Source organism: Hyposmocoma kahamanoa, unplaced genomic scaffold (genome assembly GCF_003589595.1).
Source record: "Hyposmocoma kahamanoa isolate Upper Pololo Valley unplaced genomic scaffold, ASM358959v1 232, whole genome shotgun sequence".
NCBI classification, from domain to species: domain Eukaryota; kingdom Metazoa; phylum Arthropoda; class Insecta; order Lepidoptera; family Cosmopterigidae; genus Hyposmocoma; species Hyposmocoma kahamanoa.
The window spans coordinates 9,195,025-9,214,869 of record NW_020653750.1 but is presented as its reverse complement, the minus strand read 5'-3'; the positions used below and the strand labels follow the sequence as shown (position 1 = coordinate 9,214,869).

At 36.0% G+C, this 19,845-nt stretch overlaps 1 protein-coding gene across 1 annotated transcript; it reads right to left on the bottom strand.

Annotated features, from left to right (window-relative positions):
• Positions 1-214: 214 nt before the first annotated feature.
• Positions 215-17,894, bottom strand: LOC113228528 (aldo-keto reductase AKR2E4-like). The gene is made up of 7 exons (XM_026461870.1): positions 17,840-17,894; positions 16,757-16,850; positions 13,499-13,681; positions 12,186-12,302; positions 7,963-8,130; positions 2,223-2,420; positions 215-477 (listed from the first exon to the last, which is right to left on the bottom strand). The coding sequence occupies exons 2-7, from the start codon at positions 16,817-16,819 to the stop codon at positions 238-240; spliced, it is 969 nt and encodes a 322-aa protein (XP_026317655.1). The 5' UTR covers positions 16,820-16,850; positions 17,840-17,894; the 3' UTR covers positions 215-237.
• Positions 17,895-19,845: the final 1,951 nt, after the last annotated feature.

Here is a 19,845-nt window from a genome sequence, read left to right as displayed (position 1 = left end):
CACTGTACTTTGAGTACCAGAGCAACGGAATTCACTCTGGGGCACATCGCAGAACACCCAGACCAGAACCAATTTAGAAAAGTTCATTTCCCAACTTGGTCCTACCGGGAATCGAACCCGGGACCTCCGCATCCAGCGTCCAGAGTGTAAACCGTTACGCCACTGAGGCCGTCAAATGTTCAGATCGTAGTGGTAAATAAAAATCATATTGGTGGTCATTTATACAGAAATTGCCATTTAATCTTCTAAACTGTGTTCAATAATGTAATATATTTGTTCTTGAGTCAAGTTCTTTTTCTCAAATGGAAAATGCAGATGTGGGTACCACTTGGCTGGAACTCGGAGCCTATAATTGCTGTTGAATGCAGACATCTCAGTGACTTCTTCGGGGGTTAGTTTGAAATCAAATACATCGATGTTCTGTATGATGCGCTCTTTGTTTGTGGAGCGAGGAATGGGTATTAAATTCCGGTCCAACTACAAATTAAAAGATTTCGATATTTTACGTTCCTTGTAGTATTTGTAATACTAGATTTACTGATGAATATGTAAAGAAAAAAGTAAAAAAAAAATTTCATAGATATCTCACAGATGGTGCTACGGCAAAAAAAATCGTTAAAATCTAAAAACAAAGATCTGCAACAAACTCATCGAAAGATTCATAACATTTTGTTTTTATAATATCTAGTAACGGGACGAACAGTCGTGCACCTGATGATATACTACACACCTGTCCGTAACGTTGTAGCTTTAAATTGCAAAGATCTGAGAGGAAAGAGAAGAGAGAGACGTACAATGACAAGTTCCATGTGCCTGTAATTTCACCAGCACCCTTACCCTTGGCGGCAGAAATAGTTAAGATGGCAGTACTACCTTGGACAATCTCTTTAATAAGGAGCTCAACTGCTACGGTCTGCTGGTTTTTTCCGTAGCTCAGTTGGGAGAGAGTCAGGCACAATAGCTGAAGGTGCTGGTTCGTGTCCAGCCAGATCGAAGGAATTTTTCTTAGTGTTAATTATAACAGTAATTAATCATTAATTATTATAACAAACTAGTGGTCATTTCACAAGAAATAATTGAAAATCATGGTAAGTAAAACATCGTGATATTCAATAAAGTTAATATTACAACTTAGGACTTAATATATCTTAAGATATCTTTAGATCGCACCTTGTTGATGTATTGCCTAATCTTTCGTTGGTATCTTAAGTGCGAGTGTTTTCAAACAAATGTAAGTGGGTAACAAAAGTGATTCCTCGTTTTTTCGAAAGTAATTATTGCAACAGTTGAGTTGTATCTCTAAATATTGTCATTAATGTTTCTTTTATAATTATTAATACAAAAGTCGAACACAAAGAACAATTCCTTCGATCTGACAGGACGCGAACCTGTGTCTGTATGCGAATCTAGGGCAACTGGTCTACCAACTAGGGTACAGATCGAGTCAGCAGACTTGACGAATTTCTCGATGCATTTTTAAAGATCTTTGTTTTTTGCTTTTTCAGATTTAGATTCATTTATTTCTCAAATATAACATTACAGTATAATATCGAGTTCTTAGGTTTTCGCGATTGTTACACATAGGAAATGAAACTATTTTTCCGGATTTAAATCGCGTATATTTGTTTTTTCAAACAAACCGACGTTTCGGGCCCTTTACAGGTCCCATGGTCACGGTTGACTGTCAACAAATATACGCGATTTAAATCCGGAAAAATAGTTTCATTTCCTATTACAGTATAAATTGCACTACTTGTCAAAGTATAAGAAATTGTATTGAGATCGTCAGACAAAAATTAAAATTATAAGAAAAATACACAATAATTACAAAATTAACAATTCATTATATAATATTGTTTTCATTAAATTACACATCAAATATCATTTTCCATCAAGGATCGTCATAAGTTGATAACAATTATACAAGAGTATGTCAATGCGGTAAAAATTAGAATAAAATAGAAAATACTCAATATCGTTACAATTTTTAGTCCATAAATTAAATTCATTTACAGAGTATAAAGGATTTTGCAATAAAAGGTTTTTCAGCTAGCGCCTAAATGTTTCATCAGACGGTTCAACTCTGACGAAACATGAGAGTAATGTTCGTTTTAACGAATTTTTTGCCTGTCAATTGCAATCTATGAAAGCCTTTCTTTACTCGACCACTGTTTCTTTTATATTCTTATGATGCAATTATTTTTAAAAGCAAAACTACTTACCAGATAGCGAATCAGTATTTGAGGTACAGTCTTTCCGTATTTAGTAGCAATACGTTGCAATGTGGGGTGGGTGGTACGCGGGGGAGGAGCGTCCTGCTTTCGCCCAAGAATGGCTCCGAACGGGCTGTACGCCATCACCACCACGCCATGCTCCTTACACCAATCGACCAGCTCATCTTGAGTTATCGTCGGATTCACCTATATATAGAAAATAATATAATATAATAGGAAGTGGATAGCTGGACAGCTCCGTTACCAGCGAGGAAAGTAGGTAGTTGATTGAAATTCAACGGCTTAGGGGTGGCAACCGTTAGTTGTGCAATGCATAACGGCAAGTGAGCGTGCCAACAGCTCCGGTACGTATTTGGAAAATAGGGAAGGTGCTTTACGTACACCCGAGGCCGCTCACCCGAGGCACCCGATGAATTCCGTGACAACTGTCTCTGACAACCCTGTCCACGGGCTGATCTGAAATCACGACCTGTACTCATAAGGTCCCTGTGCTTATTTTTTTCTGTTGGTAAACTATTTTTTGCTAATATTTATTGAATGTCACGATCTTTGACCACCATGATATTCAATGTTTTTGTGTAATCACGCCACTAGTTTGTTATAATTATTAATACAAAGGTAAAAAAAAAAAAATCCGGCTGGATTCGTACCAGCAACAATAACAACAACAACAACGCACACACTCAATATAGCCCCGCACTAGGGAAACCCTGGGTCGCGGGTGCCATGGATACATACATAGACAATCAAAAATTACACCCAAACTGACAAGGGAAATAAATGTAGGCCGTACAGATATTTCTCCCGGCTTCTATATTCGGCCCGGGAATCGAACCCGGGACCTCTGCGTCGTAGTCCGGCATGGCAGTCCGGCTTGGCAGTCCATGGTAACCATTCGGCTACTGAGGCCGTAACCAAACCGTGCCCTTACGAATTGTTCTATTTGCTTGTTTCAGATCTTTGTTTTTTTTTAACGACATTTTGTCGTAGCGCCATCTGAAAGAAATCTATTTCTTCACTCAGCGAAGTACCTTTACAGCTGACTAGAGATGTCGCTTTAGTAATTGTAATTTTTAAGTTTATTAAATGTTTCATGCACCATGATAGTCAATTGTTATTTTTGTGAAATAACTCCACTAGTTTGTTATAATTATTAATACAAAGACCGAACACTAAGTATATTTAAATCTTAAATTAGTCTAAGCAAACCTTAAAGAACGAGATGAGCCTATAAAAGTTCCATTTTTATGGCTTATAGAATCATAAAAATGGCTTTATATAAAGCAAATACTCTGAATTTCCATCCAGTAAATGTGATTTTATAATTTATAATATTATGACGCTTCAAGGAGACGACTTCAAATTTCAACAGCGCTCTGTTCACAATAAATTATCGGAAATTCAATATAGTGCAACAATTTCAAGAATTATTAAGCTGTGACATAGCCAAAACTAGAATAATTACACCAATATTATACAATACGTAACTACAGGCTGAAAATACTTGCTTATGCTATTATATAATATAGTAGCTATCATAATTAGATGTCGAAAATGTAAACAAAGAAATATCACGGAAGGTCATTAACAAAGTGGGAAAGCAGATGTGCTAAACCTTCTTTATTTTTAACGGTATTGAAAAAGGGGATATTCTCATTTTCCACAGTTTTAATTATACATTACAAAATATTAACAATAAACAAAATCTATAAAAACCACACAATAATTCATCAAACGCACTACGGACAGAGACAAGAAAACACTCGCATTCGAGAAACGAAGCACGAATGACATCTATGATACAACGACATGGCGGCACAAAGAATGTTTTTATTCCGATTGTGTTACCAGTGACATCAAATTATTTACAAGCATAAACATAGTACTTTATTATACTTATTGTCTTAAATGAAATTAAGGGAAATATAAATTGCAATATGCGAATTGTTCTAAGTTTTATCAGATTACAGCTTGAAAAGCGTTCTAAACGTTTATTATCGTCAAAAATAGAAAAATATCATATTATTTTTTTGCTCGGTTTTCCGCTTTGTTTACATTTTGGTCATCTAAAATAAGATTCATACTTTATTGTAATATGTGTTATATATTACTCTATGGTTCCAGATCAACCGCACTAAGGAGATTGCATTGTAAAATGTTCGTATTTTAAAACCGCATAAAAAGAATACTGAGGAAGTATGCAAAGAGATTTTATATTCGGACCACATTGTAACACACGTCATTTCGCAATAGTTTACAAAAATCTCTAAAAGAAATTGGTGAATGACGTTTAATTATCGTATTTGTAAGGTTTATTATTATTGTATCCTCGATCGATGAGGAGGTACCGAGTTAGATTCCCGGTAGGATCAATTTGAGAAACTAACTTTTCTAAATTGTTTCTGATGTGGATATGAGTATTGTCCCGGAGTTTAATTGTACTCACCACTGTTGTACATAGTAATTGGTGTTGTTGTCTAACACATTATATTGTTTGGCACACTATATCGACTGGCAACATCAAAAAATAATCTTTGGCCATATAAATTTAGGAAAATAATTTTGTGTAGTAATGTGCAAAGGCTTCTATATGAATACAGAACCGTTCTGCCGTGCTTGCAATAATAACAGTAAGTACGTTTGAAATACATACATATTATAGACTTACTGCCCAGTTACCACGCCTTCATGTACATTAATGACGAATCTGAATTCTAATTACCAGGCAATAACATTTTAATTCCTCTGAATAATACAACCGGGCCGCCGCGCGGCCGCCGCGTAGATCAAATTCAAGCCAGTCACGCCCGCGTGCCCAGGACGCTCATTTACGTTAAAACGTAAAACCTAAGTAAATAGAGCGTATTTTGCCATGACTGTTAGATGCACGCGGTCGCTGCGCGGCGACAACGCGGACTCCGCTCGGCGACCGCGCGGCGGCCGCTCGGCGACTGCGCGGTTGTATTATTCAGAGGAATTTAAATATTATTGCCTAGTAAACATAATTCAGGTTCGCCATTAATGCACATGAAAGCGTGGTTATAAGACGCGTCCGGCGAAAACTTTTGCCTCTTGTAACTAGGTGCTTACTGTTCTTATCGTAAACACGGCAGCGTTGTGTACGACCTTAAACCGAGCACCATTATAATAATGATTATTGTTTCACTAATTAACCGACTTCAGAAAAGGGACGGATTCTCAATTCGACTATGTGCTTGTATGTTACGCGATTACATCGACATTTGTTAACCGATTTGGATTATTCTTTTTGTTTTGAATGACGCTCTGTAGTGGTCGCATTTAAATTTGAAAAAATATTAAGGTTTACAATATAAAATAAGGTTTATTTGTTAATATGTATTAAATAAGGTTTAAAATAAGGTGATGAATTCGGTTTATTTGGTTTCACCAACAATTAACCGGCTAACCCATTTCAATAAAACTTGACTAATTGGTATTTTTCCACAAACTTTTGTGATCGCTTTTTATTATAAAAATCTAATTTTGCAATATCATGTGGACTTGTTAACATTTCATAACGAAGAGCCTTTCCAAAATAGCAATGTCTATTTGCCTGTTCGCACATGAACAGCTGCCTATTTTCAAAACGAGAAAAAACTGAAAGATTTCATCCTCACGACAAGCTATTAAAACCAATAACTCACTCGTCTTTTATAACATTAAGTAACGGGGCGAACAAGTCGTGCATCTGATGGTGAGAGACACGCCTGTCTCTAACAGTTGCAGAGCCACTCAAAGCTTCAAATCGCATACACCTAAGCACCTGTTGCACTGAGACATAAAGTTGACAAATGTGTGACTATGTGCTTGTAGATTCACCGGCACCCTTACCCTTGAAAACCGAAACAGTAATGCGCAGGCTATATCGCGAACGAAGATAAGCTAACTTAGCTTAGCTCACGTAGCCGTGGCATCTTTTCACACTTCAGTTCACACCGCGAACTAAGCAAACCGAGCTAACTAGACTAAACCAACGATCCCGTATAAATATATAAATAGCTAGATTTAAAATATGTCGCCCTTCTGCCGCCCTTCACGTATCCTACATATGTTGTTGTAAGTATAGTCACTACTTACTACACATTTTCTTAGCTTAGCTTGCATGCATCGACTATAGAATCAGAAATAGAGACGAATAGTCATTTAATTTGTTTAAAAACTATTCTCCCATATAATTACTGTGACAACTGCGCTCCGATTGGCCAGCCCGATTTTCGTCTGAATTGACGGGTGTCCTCAATTGTTTTACTTCAAATCGAATAATTAACTTGAGCTTTGCTATAATGGACGAAAATTGCAAAACTACGTATTTAATATTTAATAACCGATAAAAATTGATTCCGTTTGTTTTGTAATTAGATGTTATGCTATTTTTCCCAAGCTATCGAATGGAACAGCCCCCATTGTTAGTGTACAACATCTTACAACAAACACAGTATTTTTTTGGAATATACGGAGACGTATACACAGATCAATTGTTGGCGCTATACTATTTAAGTTTTCTAATTTGTGATTTCAGCGCAAACGAGGTTTATATTTAAAAGTGACATAAGGCCCACTTACCTTATGAGTGGCCAGGTATGGATGGCCCTTATTTCGTCTCTATTTCTAATTATATACTCGATGCCTGCGCTTAATACTCACGTTGCTGCTAGATAGCAGAAATAGGTGGCAGGGCAGTACTTCACTGGATAAACTCTTTCAAAATCAGCTCTACTGCTACTCAATATGTAATGAAACTAAATTGGATATGACTTGTAAAACTGTTGTTAATATTTATGTAACTAATTAACATTATGAAGTTTAACCTCTACAATCGAGCCTTTCTGTCCGTGAAGAGTGCTTGTCTCCTGGGGGACAACGTCGCACTACCCCGCTAGTCGCAAGCCTTGAACTTTGTCAATTGCTTTTATAACGGCCAGTGCTATATTAATTTTCATATAATATCGTACTGCCAATTTGTACGAAACTATTTTAGTAGCCATTCTGGGTTTACTTCGTGCATTGTGGATGCCCTATTTTTTTTTAAACGCTAACTAATATAGTAAAATCAAACGCTAAAACAGATTTAATTATAAACCATTTTGTACTACCAATAGCTATACTCATAATTTAATTACAATGAACTAGTAAGTATATTTATTAATAAGTTTATTTAGATTTTTTTATGACTAAGTGATGGGACGAACAAGTCGTGCGCCTGATGGGGAACGACACGCCTGTCCATAACAATTGCAGTGCCACTCAGAGCTTTAAATCGCAAAGATCTGAGGTGCACTGCCTCTGCGCCCATCACCCTGAGACATTAGTTGAAAAGTCCCATGTGCCTGTAATCTCACCAGCACCCTTACCCTTCAAAAACGGAACGCAGTAATAATCATATTATGGCGGCAAAAATAAGTAAGGTGGATAGTGATATTTATATATACAAATACCTATGTGTTATGTAGGTATACTATATCGTCATTTATTATTTGATAATAATAATATTATTATATTTGTAAATCAATGGTTATAATGAAGTTTTTAATAGCCGTCGGCACACTACGTTTTCCGCTCTAATTAGCTTTCCTCTATTTGTTTATGCACTATTTTTGTTCTTGTATGTGATTGCTATCTGAAAACTCGTAACTCCCTTGAATAATGAACGAATACTTGATACGGACCTAATAAAATTTAGTTTTCATTATGTATTTAATTAACTTACCTCAATTTGTAATACTGCAGGCTTGATCCTCGAATTGTCCCAGAGTCTTTGCATCTGTGTCAGATTGAAGTTGGAGACACCAATGGACTTTGCCAGATTCTGTTCCTTGGCGTCTTCCATGCCCTTCCATGTTTCCAGGTAATCCGTTTCGCTGATGCTTCCGTCTTTCTATACAACGTAACAAATTATAAACATAAATATAAGCTGCATCATTGTTTATGTACGATTACATAATTTTTCAAAACAGCAGAAAACAAAATGCTGTAATGTGATAGGATACGGTATAAAATTTGTTTAGAGAGTTCTAGTGCACAGCATTCTACGTGTTCATAGATGGTATACTTTTCGTTTTGTTTGTGATTTTGTAATTATTTATTTGTCTGAAGCAATGATATTATACTTGTGTGAATGATTTTTAATTATATACTTTTCTTTTTTTAACCGACTTCAAAAAAAGCAGGAGGTTCTCAATTTTACTGTATTTTTTTATATATTTTACGTGATAACTCTTGTGAACCGATGTGTGATTTGTGAACCGAATTTGATGATTCTTTTTTATTGGAAAGAGTGTACCTCCGTAGTGGTCCTATTTAAAATTGAAAAAAATATTCCACCTCTAAGAGTGGCAAACTAGGGGATGAATCCGGTTTCATGTACTTTTCGGTAACCGATTTCAAGAAAACTTGGCAAATAGATGTAATTCCACGAACTTTTGAGGTCGTTTTTTTTAGTACTCTGTAATGAGATTATCTGTGTTGTTTTTTTTTTGCTTGTGTAGAGTCATTTATGGTACCTATGCAAATAAATGTATTTTCATTCTTTCTTCTTTCTTTCATATAGATTCACTACATAGACGTGATGATAGATGAGCGTCAAAAAAGGTAAAGCAAAAATTTATAATATCTAATAAAGATCGCACTACGATAGGTTTAAGGTCGATTTATTACGAAACTTTACATTACAAAGCTTAGCGAAATAAAAGCAATAATACAAGTTTTACTACGTATAAGAAATGCGAAAGACAATACTCGAGTATTTGTAATTCGCGTCACAGAATTTTGAAAATATTTCTTGTCGTTTTTATTGCCTCGGCGGCGCACGTCTTTGTTTCGTAGCAAAAACACTTCGACTCTTTAAACTAGATTCTGCAGAAAAGATTGTACCGAGATAAGAGTTTCCAACAATTTTAAAATGAAAATATAGCGAAAAACTTTTTGAAGTTTTCCTTGACGTAAGTTCTTTTTGCAGGATGTGCAGGGCAATAATGACATTGTTTTATGGCCCCATAATTTCATGTACACATCTCTCTACAACAATATGCTAATATATCAGTGGGGTGTAAAAAAATAATCAATATGTAGCAATAATTACTAATTAACACTGCGGTGTATAATGGCAATCGATTATTACCAACTTATATAATGTTACTTTACCTCTTTGATAACGGCCATTTGTATTTTGCACTTGTATGATCGAGAGGTTACTACAAACGTATGTCCATTTGATCCAAACTTTTTAAAGCGCCAAAATAACTTTCACATTTTAGTAGCAGAAGAGCAGTAGAGCCTCTTGTGAAAGAGTTCGTCTAGGGAAGTACTGCATCCTTGCGTATTTCTGACGCCAAGTAGTAATATTAGCATTACTCGGAATTAGTGGAGGCAAAGCTGCAGAGCCTTGAACACCGCCGTAAGGTTGCCTACGTATCGGTATTTTACAGGATATATCACGGAGAACCTGCGATGGAATTGCACTATTTAATTCCATCTTCTCCTTTTCGTCACCGGGGGACTGGGCGCATGCCTGGGTGCCCACCTTATGTTGAGGATAATCCAAAGATTCGCAGACTTGTTCCCTGAACGGTATAACTTGGGCCTTTTCAAGGCGAGAGTGAATAGGTATTACTTAGGTGTGCATGCTCCATCGTCGACCTCATCGTCACTTTCCATCAGGTGAGATGGAGGTCAAATGTCTTACATTTTATAAAAAAAGCATCACTTCGTTTCGGTAATTAATCGTAGTAAGTGTTGTTATCCCAAAGAGCCTATTGCTAAAATTAATTATAATAATCGATGTTATTCAGATCCTTTGGAAATTGCTAATGAGTTTAACAATTATTTCTTGGACCAAATAGCCCCCAATAACAGTGACCATAGTAATCCAATAAATATTAAAATAAATCCGAATTCAATATATATATATATATATATATATATATATACTCGTATATATATAATATCCATCTATACCTAATGACATTTTAAAAATTATATTATCTATAAAAAATACGTATAGTGTAGGTTATGACGATATTTGCACAATACCTGTAAAATATGTGGCTAATTCCATTGCTCTACTATTATGTCACATAATTAACTTGAGTCTTATCTCGGGAGTTTTTCCTGACAGTTTAAAGTTTGCAAAACTTATGCCCTTGTTCAAAAAGGGAGACGCGGAAAATATTAGCAACTACAGACCTGTGGCTTTACTTCCAATATTTTCCAAAATTTTTGAAAAATTTATACAAAACAATTTATACTCGTTCCTAGAAAAGCACAAGATTATTATCACTGAGCAAAAAGGATTTAGAAAAAATATGTCAATAAATAAAGCAATTTATGACTTAATATGTAGGGCTGTAACGAAACTAGACCAAAGAATTCCTACCTGTGCAGTATTCATGGACATGTCCAGTGCGTTTGATCATGTAGAGCATAAGGTCTTGCTAGAAAAGTTAAATAATTTACGGAGTAAGAGGAGTTGCTCTGAACCTAATTCAATCATATCTTCACAACAGACAGCAGTACACAGAGCTAAGTCAAGTATGTATCAATAGCAGTTGGGTCAAGCAGTACAAATCGAAGTGTAGAGTTGTAGAGCATGGTGTTCCGCAAGGTAGCATTTTGGGACCTCTCCTATTCCTAACGTATATAAATGACATGCCCAGCAGTTGTGGTTATCCAATGATACTATTTGCTGATGATAGCACCGTAATTATTGAAAACACAAACGGTGACCACAATTATTATCTAAACGAGATAAACTCTACTCTTCACCATCTGGCTACGTGGATGAATAATAACAACCTGAAAGTCAACACAAATTAAACTAAAATTATGTTTTTTAATCAGAGAATGACTCTACCTGACCTAAAAGTTAAATGTGGTGACAATGTTATAGAAAAAGTAAATGTTACAAAGATTTTAGGTATAACTGTAGATAGGGACATGTCGTTTAAAACTCACTCGCAACAGGTCTGTGCAAAACTATACACGCTTAGCTATGCACTCTACAAATTGTCGAAAACTGCGGTCCGCCGAACTGTGGTAATGGCTTACCACGGCTTTGTTGGATCTATCCTTAGGTATGGTGTGATTTTCTGGGGTAATTGTACCTACAGAGAAACTATATTTAGAGCCCAAAAGCGATGTGTCAGAGCCATATGCAACATTAAATACACTGACAGTTGCCGATCATTTTTCCGTGACCTAAAATTATTAACCTTCCCATGTCTGTACATCTTGGAGGCATCTTTTTTGTTAAGATGAACTTGAGTGAATTCCCAGAAAAAGTAAGTTCACAAGCGCACTTATGTCGTACCAGGAAATATATGGTCCGAAGAAATATATGTAAAACGGCCCTATACAAAAATAGCGTTGTTGATATGGCACCCAAAATATTTAATAAAATTCCAGACTCAATAAAAAATCTTAGTGGAATGCAATTCAAGCATGTATTAAAACAATTATTAATTGACAAGTGTTACTACAGCATAGAAGAATATTTTAATGACAGTTTCTTAGAATAGGTAAATGCTGACAGTTGGGTACCATTTAGTTATTAATATTTTTAGACTTTTTAATTATTATTAGTTTTTTGACATTGTATCCATTTTTCTTTTATTATTATTTTGACATTACATTTTTATTTAATTGACTTCGTATGGCACTTTGGCTTATTGCAGAGATTCCATAAAATTATTATTACCATCTATATCATGTACCTGTAATAACGAATGAATAAATGAATTGAATTGAATTGAATCGGTTTAGAAGGGTAAAGTTGCTGGTGAAATTTCAGACACATGGAACTTGGAACTTCCGTCTCACGTAACGGGCACAGTGGTAGTGCCCTTCAGAACTTTAAATCGCAAAGATCTGAGGGGCACTACCACTGCGCCCGTCACCTGGTTTCAAAAAAAACTATCTAATCACAGAAAATATTACCTTATACGCCATTGGATAATGAACCAAGTAGAGGTCGACGTAGTCCAGTTGCAAGTCATTTAACGAATGCCTCAGAGCGGGTATCACTTCATCTCTTTCGTGAGCATCATTCCATAGCTGCAAAAAATGTTAGCAATAGCAACTTTTCTTCGCATAGAATCCACATCAACCACATAAAATAAAATAGTATACTTGACATGCAATGCAAAGAAAAGAATATGCAAATTAGTAATAGTCAAAGACAAAGTCAAAGTCAAAGAGTCATTTATTCCATAGGCAAAATAAATTTACTCTTGAAAACGTCACTAAGCTACTGCCCGTTCGCTACGCTGACTTCCCTGAGAAGAACGAGTAAGAAACTCTAGGGATTGCTTGCTCTTTTCAAATAAACTTGCTATGGAATACACTTTGAATCAAATTTGTGTGGAATCTAGAGCCATGTTATCTTTCCATACATCTTTATCGAACACGTAGTCTTTAACTTTATAATATGACTTTTTAATCAAAATATTTTTAATGTAGTTTTTAAGCTTAGGAAATAATAATCTTAATAGGTGCTATATACATCCGGAATCTTATTGTAAAAACGTATCAAAAAAACATACGTCAAATGGGTCTATGACACAGCTACAGAGGACAATGAAGAATTGTTGTCTCGTTGATATTCTGTATAGCCCATAATGGTCAAGAACGTACAAATATATACATGATTAATCACATAACACAAACATAGTTATAAGAATACTAATAATTAAAACACAAAATATTATTATAATTCCAAATTCTTAAAAACCAGTACACTACAACACACAAGGCAGGAGTTATAAGAAACCCGTGATATATCTTTTAAATTTATTTATATAATATTGTTTTCCTGTTTAAATTCAATCATTTAAACCGGCTCATTCCGAATAAACTTAAGCGCCAATCGTCTGTCTGACGTCACGACTAGTGACGAGAAAAATCGATTATAAACTTATTCGAATTTGTTTGTTTTGTTTCACGACTCTCGGAAACCGTATGAAGTCCCCAACCCGTCTTTGGCCAGCTTGGCGGATTGTGGCCTGAACCCTCGCCTGAGAGGAAACCGTGACCAGCAGTGGGACTTATAAAATGGTTAAATGATGATGATGAATGAAGCTATAGAGGAGATAATTAGGAGTAACACCTGTTGTTATTATTATTACCTTTATTTTCTACAAAAAAGGCATTTATTAGACAAACATGTAACATCGTCGCTGTATCATAAAACCAAAGAACTACATGAACATGATCCCTTTTCATCGTATAATAGATCAATCAAATCCACTTACTTTAGTAGTGACATATAAATCACGACGACCAGTCTGGTTATCCCTGACGTAGTTTCGCACCCCCAAGCCGACCTCGTCCTCAACGCGATACAACGAAGCCGTGTCAATGTGTCGGTAGCCATTCTCCAGTGCCCACTGCACGGCACGGGCTAATGAGTGATTCACCGGCAATATTCTAACCCCCTGTTGGTTTATAGCAGAATGGTATTATTTTAAAGGGTTATAGCATCTAACTACATTGAGTGCATAGGAAAGGTATAGTAAGGTTCTTAGCAACAAATTATGTATATCTTCTGGTTTAAATTTTTAATTAAATTTTCCATCAATAATATTATTAAGTTTTTTTGGTCCTGGCTTTTCACGGTTAGCGTTTTAGCCACTTGCAAGATTTTTAAAATCACCAAACGTACCAATACCAAATCCTCTTCTGACATGACATGACCAGAATTCGAATCATTGACAATTGTCTGTCATTGACAACTGTCACGATAATTATCTTAATAAATATACCTTGATATTGACAAAAATGATTGCAACAACAAAATGCTACTGCTAGCAATGTCGTGGCATGTGTTTGTATCAGAGACGTGACCAAACGTGTCAAACGTAAAGCCCAAAAAGTCACAAACCAAGTTTGCTGAAACCTTTAAAATAATTTATTAACCGATTTGAAAAAAAAGAAGGAGGTTCTCAATTCGACTTTTTTCATATGTATATTACGCGATAACTCTTTAATTTGTGAACCGATTTTGATGATTCTTTTTTTGTTGGAAAGAGGGTACCTCAGTAGTGATCTTATTAATTTGAAGAAAATATTCCACCTCTAAGGGTGGCAATCTAGAGGACAAATCCGGCATCGCGCACTTTCCAGCAATCGATTTAAAAAAAAACTTGGCAAATAAATGTAATTCTACGAACTTTAGAGGTCGGTTTTTTATTAGAGATATTAAGATACCAAACATTTAAATTCGACTTTATAAAAGAGTAATGTTCTTAAGGACGTGACCACACTTATCGATACGGAATAGCTTTGAGCCGGTCAGAAAAGCTATTATGTCCATGTAATAAAAGCGAATATGACGTTGTGCGTTGTGATCCGAGCGGAAGTGAAACGCGCATTATTTTTCGCTTTTATTGTATGAACATTGAAATATTTTTGACCGGCTCAAGCTTAATAACTGTAGTGACTCCTTAATTCACTCGGACGTTTTTCAGGATGTGTAGTTAGCGCGCTTGTGGCAATTGAAGCTTCGCCTTAGCGTCTATTGTTCTACGTTGCAATTGTTAGTTCACGTAAGTACTTGCTAGTAGCGACGAGCATGTAACATTACACAGTCTGGAGTTTCCAGACAGTGTTTTAGTATTAACGAGAGAGACGTCGATGCGCGAATTTACATGTTGCATGTTCTTGGTGCACTCTTGTCGATTGTTTTCTGACAAAATTATAAATGAGCTGGCAGTAAATTCTTTCCTTCTCTCCGTATCCATCCCGTGTTAACACAAGTGAATATTCCCTGTCTCCCAAGTAAATTAATTATACATTACTTTTTTATTTGTGAAATACCACCAACCAACACTTGTTATATAATTATAACACCCGCATTTTTAAAGTGTTGCAATATTAAAATAATGCAAGCAATATTAATTTTTTGAACCGTTAATTTCGTTAATTAGGTTGTTTTTTATCAACAATTTAATTTATAATTTAATAATTGTTGTCTCCTCTAATCATGTATTTTTTTCATGAATTATCTTTATTTTTTCTCCTGTGTTGAAAAATATGATAATGCCGTGCGCGATTTGTCATACCTTACATTTAATTTAGCTATTTGCATTCCGTACTTTTGCCATAATTAAATAAATATTCATGTGTAACTTTTAACAACCAGTTACAAAAATTCCTTTTCAAAAAAGTTCCATGCTGTTAAAAATAACTAATTGTTCCTGGGACAGTTATCACATTTACTGTGATGAAGAACAACTTGATATCTTATTCCTTTCTGTTACGAACAAAGTAAAGTTGTAGAAACAAGCACGTAATTACATAGGTATTAGTATTTCATTCATTTATCACCTACAGTAACCGCATAGTGGACAGCTAAAGTTAATGAAGTCGAAAATAACACAGTTCTGCACTTACATACCAAATGATTCATGGCGCAACACGTACAGACTTGACACTTCATTAAACTTAATACTAGGAATATTTGGGGAAGAGCCATAGACTTTTTGTAATATTTTCAACCTGGGCTGGTGCGCACTTTTTCGGTCCACACGTAAAATTCTTCTTTCTAATTCTATGAAATGTCTATAATACATCTAGATATTTGCTTAGATTTTTGTTATTCATCACGACTGGATTTTGCACCCATGGTGTAATAAGGCCACATTTGCAGGTACAGAAATTACAAGCACATGGGACTTGTAAGCTTGTGTCTCAGAGTGAAGGGCGCGGTGGCAGTGTCCCTGAGATCTTTGCGATTTAAAACCCAGAGTGGCACTGCAACTGCTATGGACAGACGTGTCGCTTAAGAGCGATGCCGCACAGGCGTTGCATCGGCGAGTGGAGCGGTTCCGGTTTTGAAGGGTTAGGGCATTGGGTTAGGGCGCATTTATTCGACACTAATTTCATCGCGCTCACCGCGCGACCGCCGCGTCTAACTGTCATGGCAAAATAGGCTCTATTCATTAGTTTTAACTTAAATGAGCGTCCCGACACGAGACACGTGAGCGAATCTGGCTTGAACTTGGTCTACTCGGCGGCCGCGCGGCGACCGCGCGTTTGTATTACTCTGAGGAATTTAAATGTTGTTGCCTAGTAAACAGAATTCAGATTCGCCATTAATGTACATGAAGGCGTGGTAACTGGGCAGTTGCCGCGCGGCGGCCGCGCGAAAACTTTCGCCTCGTGTAACTTGGGCGCTCAGGGTGCTGGTGAAATTGCGGGCATGTGAAACTTGTCAACTTACGTAAGTATTGTTATGTATACTGCCATCATCAGTAAAAAAAAGGGCCGGTCTGTCACTATTTTAATTTTTTCCTAGGTGGAAAAAGTATGTAGTTACCCTAAGAGAAAAGTTGGTTCTTTCTTCTTTAAACATCATTTACTCGGTTTTGAGTTTTTGTCACAAGCGCCCTTTCAACTAACGGCGGCAGTATAGCTATTTCGAGTTAAGAATTTATTAATAGAATATGATATACATTATATTCTCAGCGCGAACATAGTAGCGGATAACCAGTTATAAATTAAAAACAAACTTGCATTAGCCAAATGTCCGAGACTGGTGCCCAGAGCGACAACAGGAATTGAGTTTCCATCATTCAGTGACAATCTCGGCGCATCACCGCGAACCTGTGCACATTATTACATCTGTTATCTAGTTGGAAATCACAAGACTCATATAACTAATTAATTCATTTGGAACTATATTACAGATCCCCCTGTTGAATACACGGAAGCTAATTTAATTGGAAATATATACGTATAACATTAATTAAGTTTAATTAATTCAATTATTTTTTCTCCACTAGTTTGTTATAGGTATTAATATAAAGATCGAACACTTAGAGACACCAATAAACTTAATTACAATCATTATAGCGACATCTCTAGACAGCTGCTGGTTGAGTGAAGAAAAGGTTTTCTCAAAGATGGCGCTACGGCAAGAAAGTCTTTCAAAATCGAAACTAAGATCTGCCAGAAGGACATAAAAATTAATTAGCTCCTCAGGTTCGTTTCGTGGCTTAGTTGCCACGGTTTGTTAAAAGACGTTTGTTCAAATCCTGCCGGATCGAAGGAATTTTACAACATTAATTTTTGGAATAATTTCCTGTGGACCTACCCCAAGTCATTGACGAACACCCGGTATCAATAATAATTTACATAAGAAACAACCATTTAAATACATAAACTACTTTTTCCTGTCAAAACTCATAGTATTACAATTTCTATTTAACACTAAAAACATTAGCATTTTTTAGCTTCACTATAATAGTCTAAGTAAAATGTATGACTTTGAGATTACTTGCGACTTAATTTGAGTGGAATTCGACTTTTACCTTGAGTAATCAATTATTATTTTTCCTAGAACGTAATGCAGGTTCGTACTCAAATAAACATTGAGCAGACACAGGCACAATAATCCCCTAACCTCCTTTCGACCCAGTTATTGCTCGACAGCTATATCGGTCGACAGGAATTGATTTCTAAATAAACCTCATAGCTCCAGAGCCAGCCAGTAAATAGAACCGAGTGTGGATACAAAACCGAGTCCAATCATTTATTTTAGAGCGCAAAGTCCGAGTATGTCGCAAACAATTGAGACGTGATTAAATTCTTACCAAGGCATGATGGAGCGACAAAAATAATACGAAGCCGGTCCACCGCGCCGCGTCCATTTTCCACGTTACTCTACAGCTAACTAACATTCGTAATATCGTTATTAAACTTGTTATTAAAACCCGTACAGATGGCCTGAGGCTGACAAAAACAGTCATCGTAACCAGTATCGGATTATGACGATAAAGTGCTTCAACGATAAAAAACGGTGCGCTGCGTATGCGCTATGGCTGTGTCTTCTAGTTTTTCTACCAACTAAGCCAAATTTCTCTACTTAATTATGAAGTTCATCGTAAAATCAGACGAAAAACTAATTGGAAATTATGAAAGAGACATTTTGAATCAAATAAAGAATGGGAAAGCTCACAGTCCGTTGGAAAAAGGTTTAAAATAGAATGATTTACAATGGACATCCACTTAGTACGAGTGGCCTTTGCCGCCAAGAGAGAAAAGGCAATTTAAATTCTCGGAATGTCGCTTGTTGCGCCCGCTATATGGAGGTTGTATGTTAGTGGGCTCTTCGTAAAACCATCAGAAATATGCATGAACGAGTAATCCGGAACCCACCTTACTTTGAGCGACAAATAAGAAAAACATTGGGACTCTCTTTTACAGAAAACAAACAGAATAACATAAATTAATTAAACTCTGTAAAAGGTTTGTAAAGTCAGACGCAGCATAATTTAAATATCAGAAACACTCTTTATCACATATCACATTAAAAACGTTCTTATTTATAAATATGCTGACTGTAGCGAACCGCAGCAGTCGCAATTAATCTTTCTATTTGTAGTCACAACCTTTTTAACCTTTTCAATGTTTCGACTGAAATTGTAAATTTAACTGGAATGTTATAGGCGCCTCTTTATGACCCATTTTGCTTCGCTTTACGCTTGATTATCGATGAAGTCTTGTGAAATTGTTCTTTTCCTAGCTGTAGAGCTCCTTCTAAAAGTTTTTTTTTTATGAAACCAGGTGACGGGACGAACAAGTTGTGCGCCTGGTGGTAAGCGACGCGTCTGTTCATGACAGTTACAGTGCCACAGCATTTAATAAAAATCTGAGAGGCACCGCCACTGCGCCCGTCACCCTGAGACATAAGCACACCCCGGACACTCCATACGACTGTCGAAAGTTATTTGCCTACATACAGCAAGGCGCTATCTGCACAAGTGCAAATGTGTGCGTGAAGTGGCAGGGTTACCCATCATTTACGTGATCAGAGCGGCAACATAGCGAAAATTCTTAGCGAATCTGTTATCCTTAATTCTATTAATAGAATCTTAATAATTGCACATGTTCATTAGTTATTTATATCGATATAATATTCTATTTTATATCATTATATCATTAATTAACTAACTAGAATAATATTGGATATTTATTTAAAAATATATAAAAGCATTTAAAATGTTATATTTTGAACAGGTACTTTCAAATAAGCTAACCAAGGTATTTGAAATTGCGTGTCCAAGTTTATCATTACCTAGTTAATAATTAGGTATATTCACGACGTAATATTTATCGGCAATACAAATTGAAAATTCGAGAACTTTTGTCTACTAGCTCACAAAATTATGGCGTCTCACTACATTGACATAATAAATCTGTTTTATATATAACTCTGCACTAAATAAATGAAGAAAACACGTTGCATCTTTCGGAAAACGAAAGAAACTTCTCTCTTTATCCCGTTTAGATGATGATAAACAGCCGTACACAGCACAATTCACAACCATTATAAATAGTAACTTACAATGATACAATTAACGTATAAGTTGCACAATGAATAAATGAAAACCATATTCAAATATCAAAGCCGTTTTAGCGCGAAAACGGCTCGCCGACAGCCTTGTTTTATTTCAGTCAATGTGACCGTCAATGTGCGGGGCGTGGTGCGGTATCTAAAGCTAGGGAGGGGCGTAAAGTGTCCATTCTCATTACTTCTTGTTCTCTGACATAAGTTAACAGGTCCCTTGTACCGGAACGCAGTAATGCTCATATTACT

What these genes read in the sequence shown, in the direction of transcription:
- LOC113228528 (XM_026461870.1), bottom strand. Translation starts at nt 16,819, where the DNA reads ATGATGGAAACTCAATTCCTGTTGTCGCTCTGGGCACCAGTCTCGGAC. An exon ending in ATTATCCAATGGCGTATAAG is followed by an intron (nt 8,131 to 12,185) that starts GTAATATTTTCT and finishes TACGTTGTATAG; the next exon opens with AAAGACGGAAGCATCAGCGA. An exon ending in CTGCAGTATTACAAATTGAG is followed by an intron (nt 2,421 to 7,962) that starts GTAAGTTAATTA and finishes TTCTATATATAG; the next exon opens with GTGAATCCGACGATAACTCA.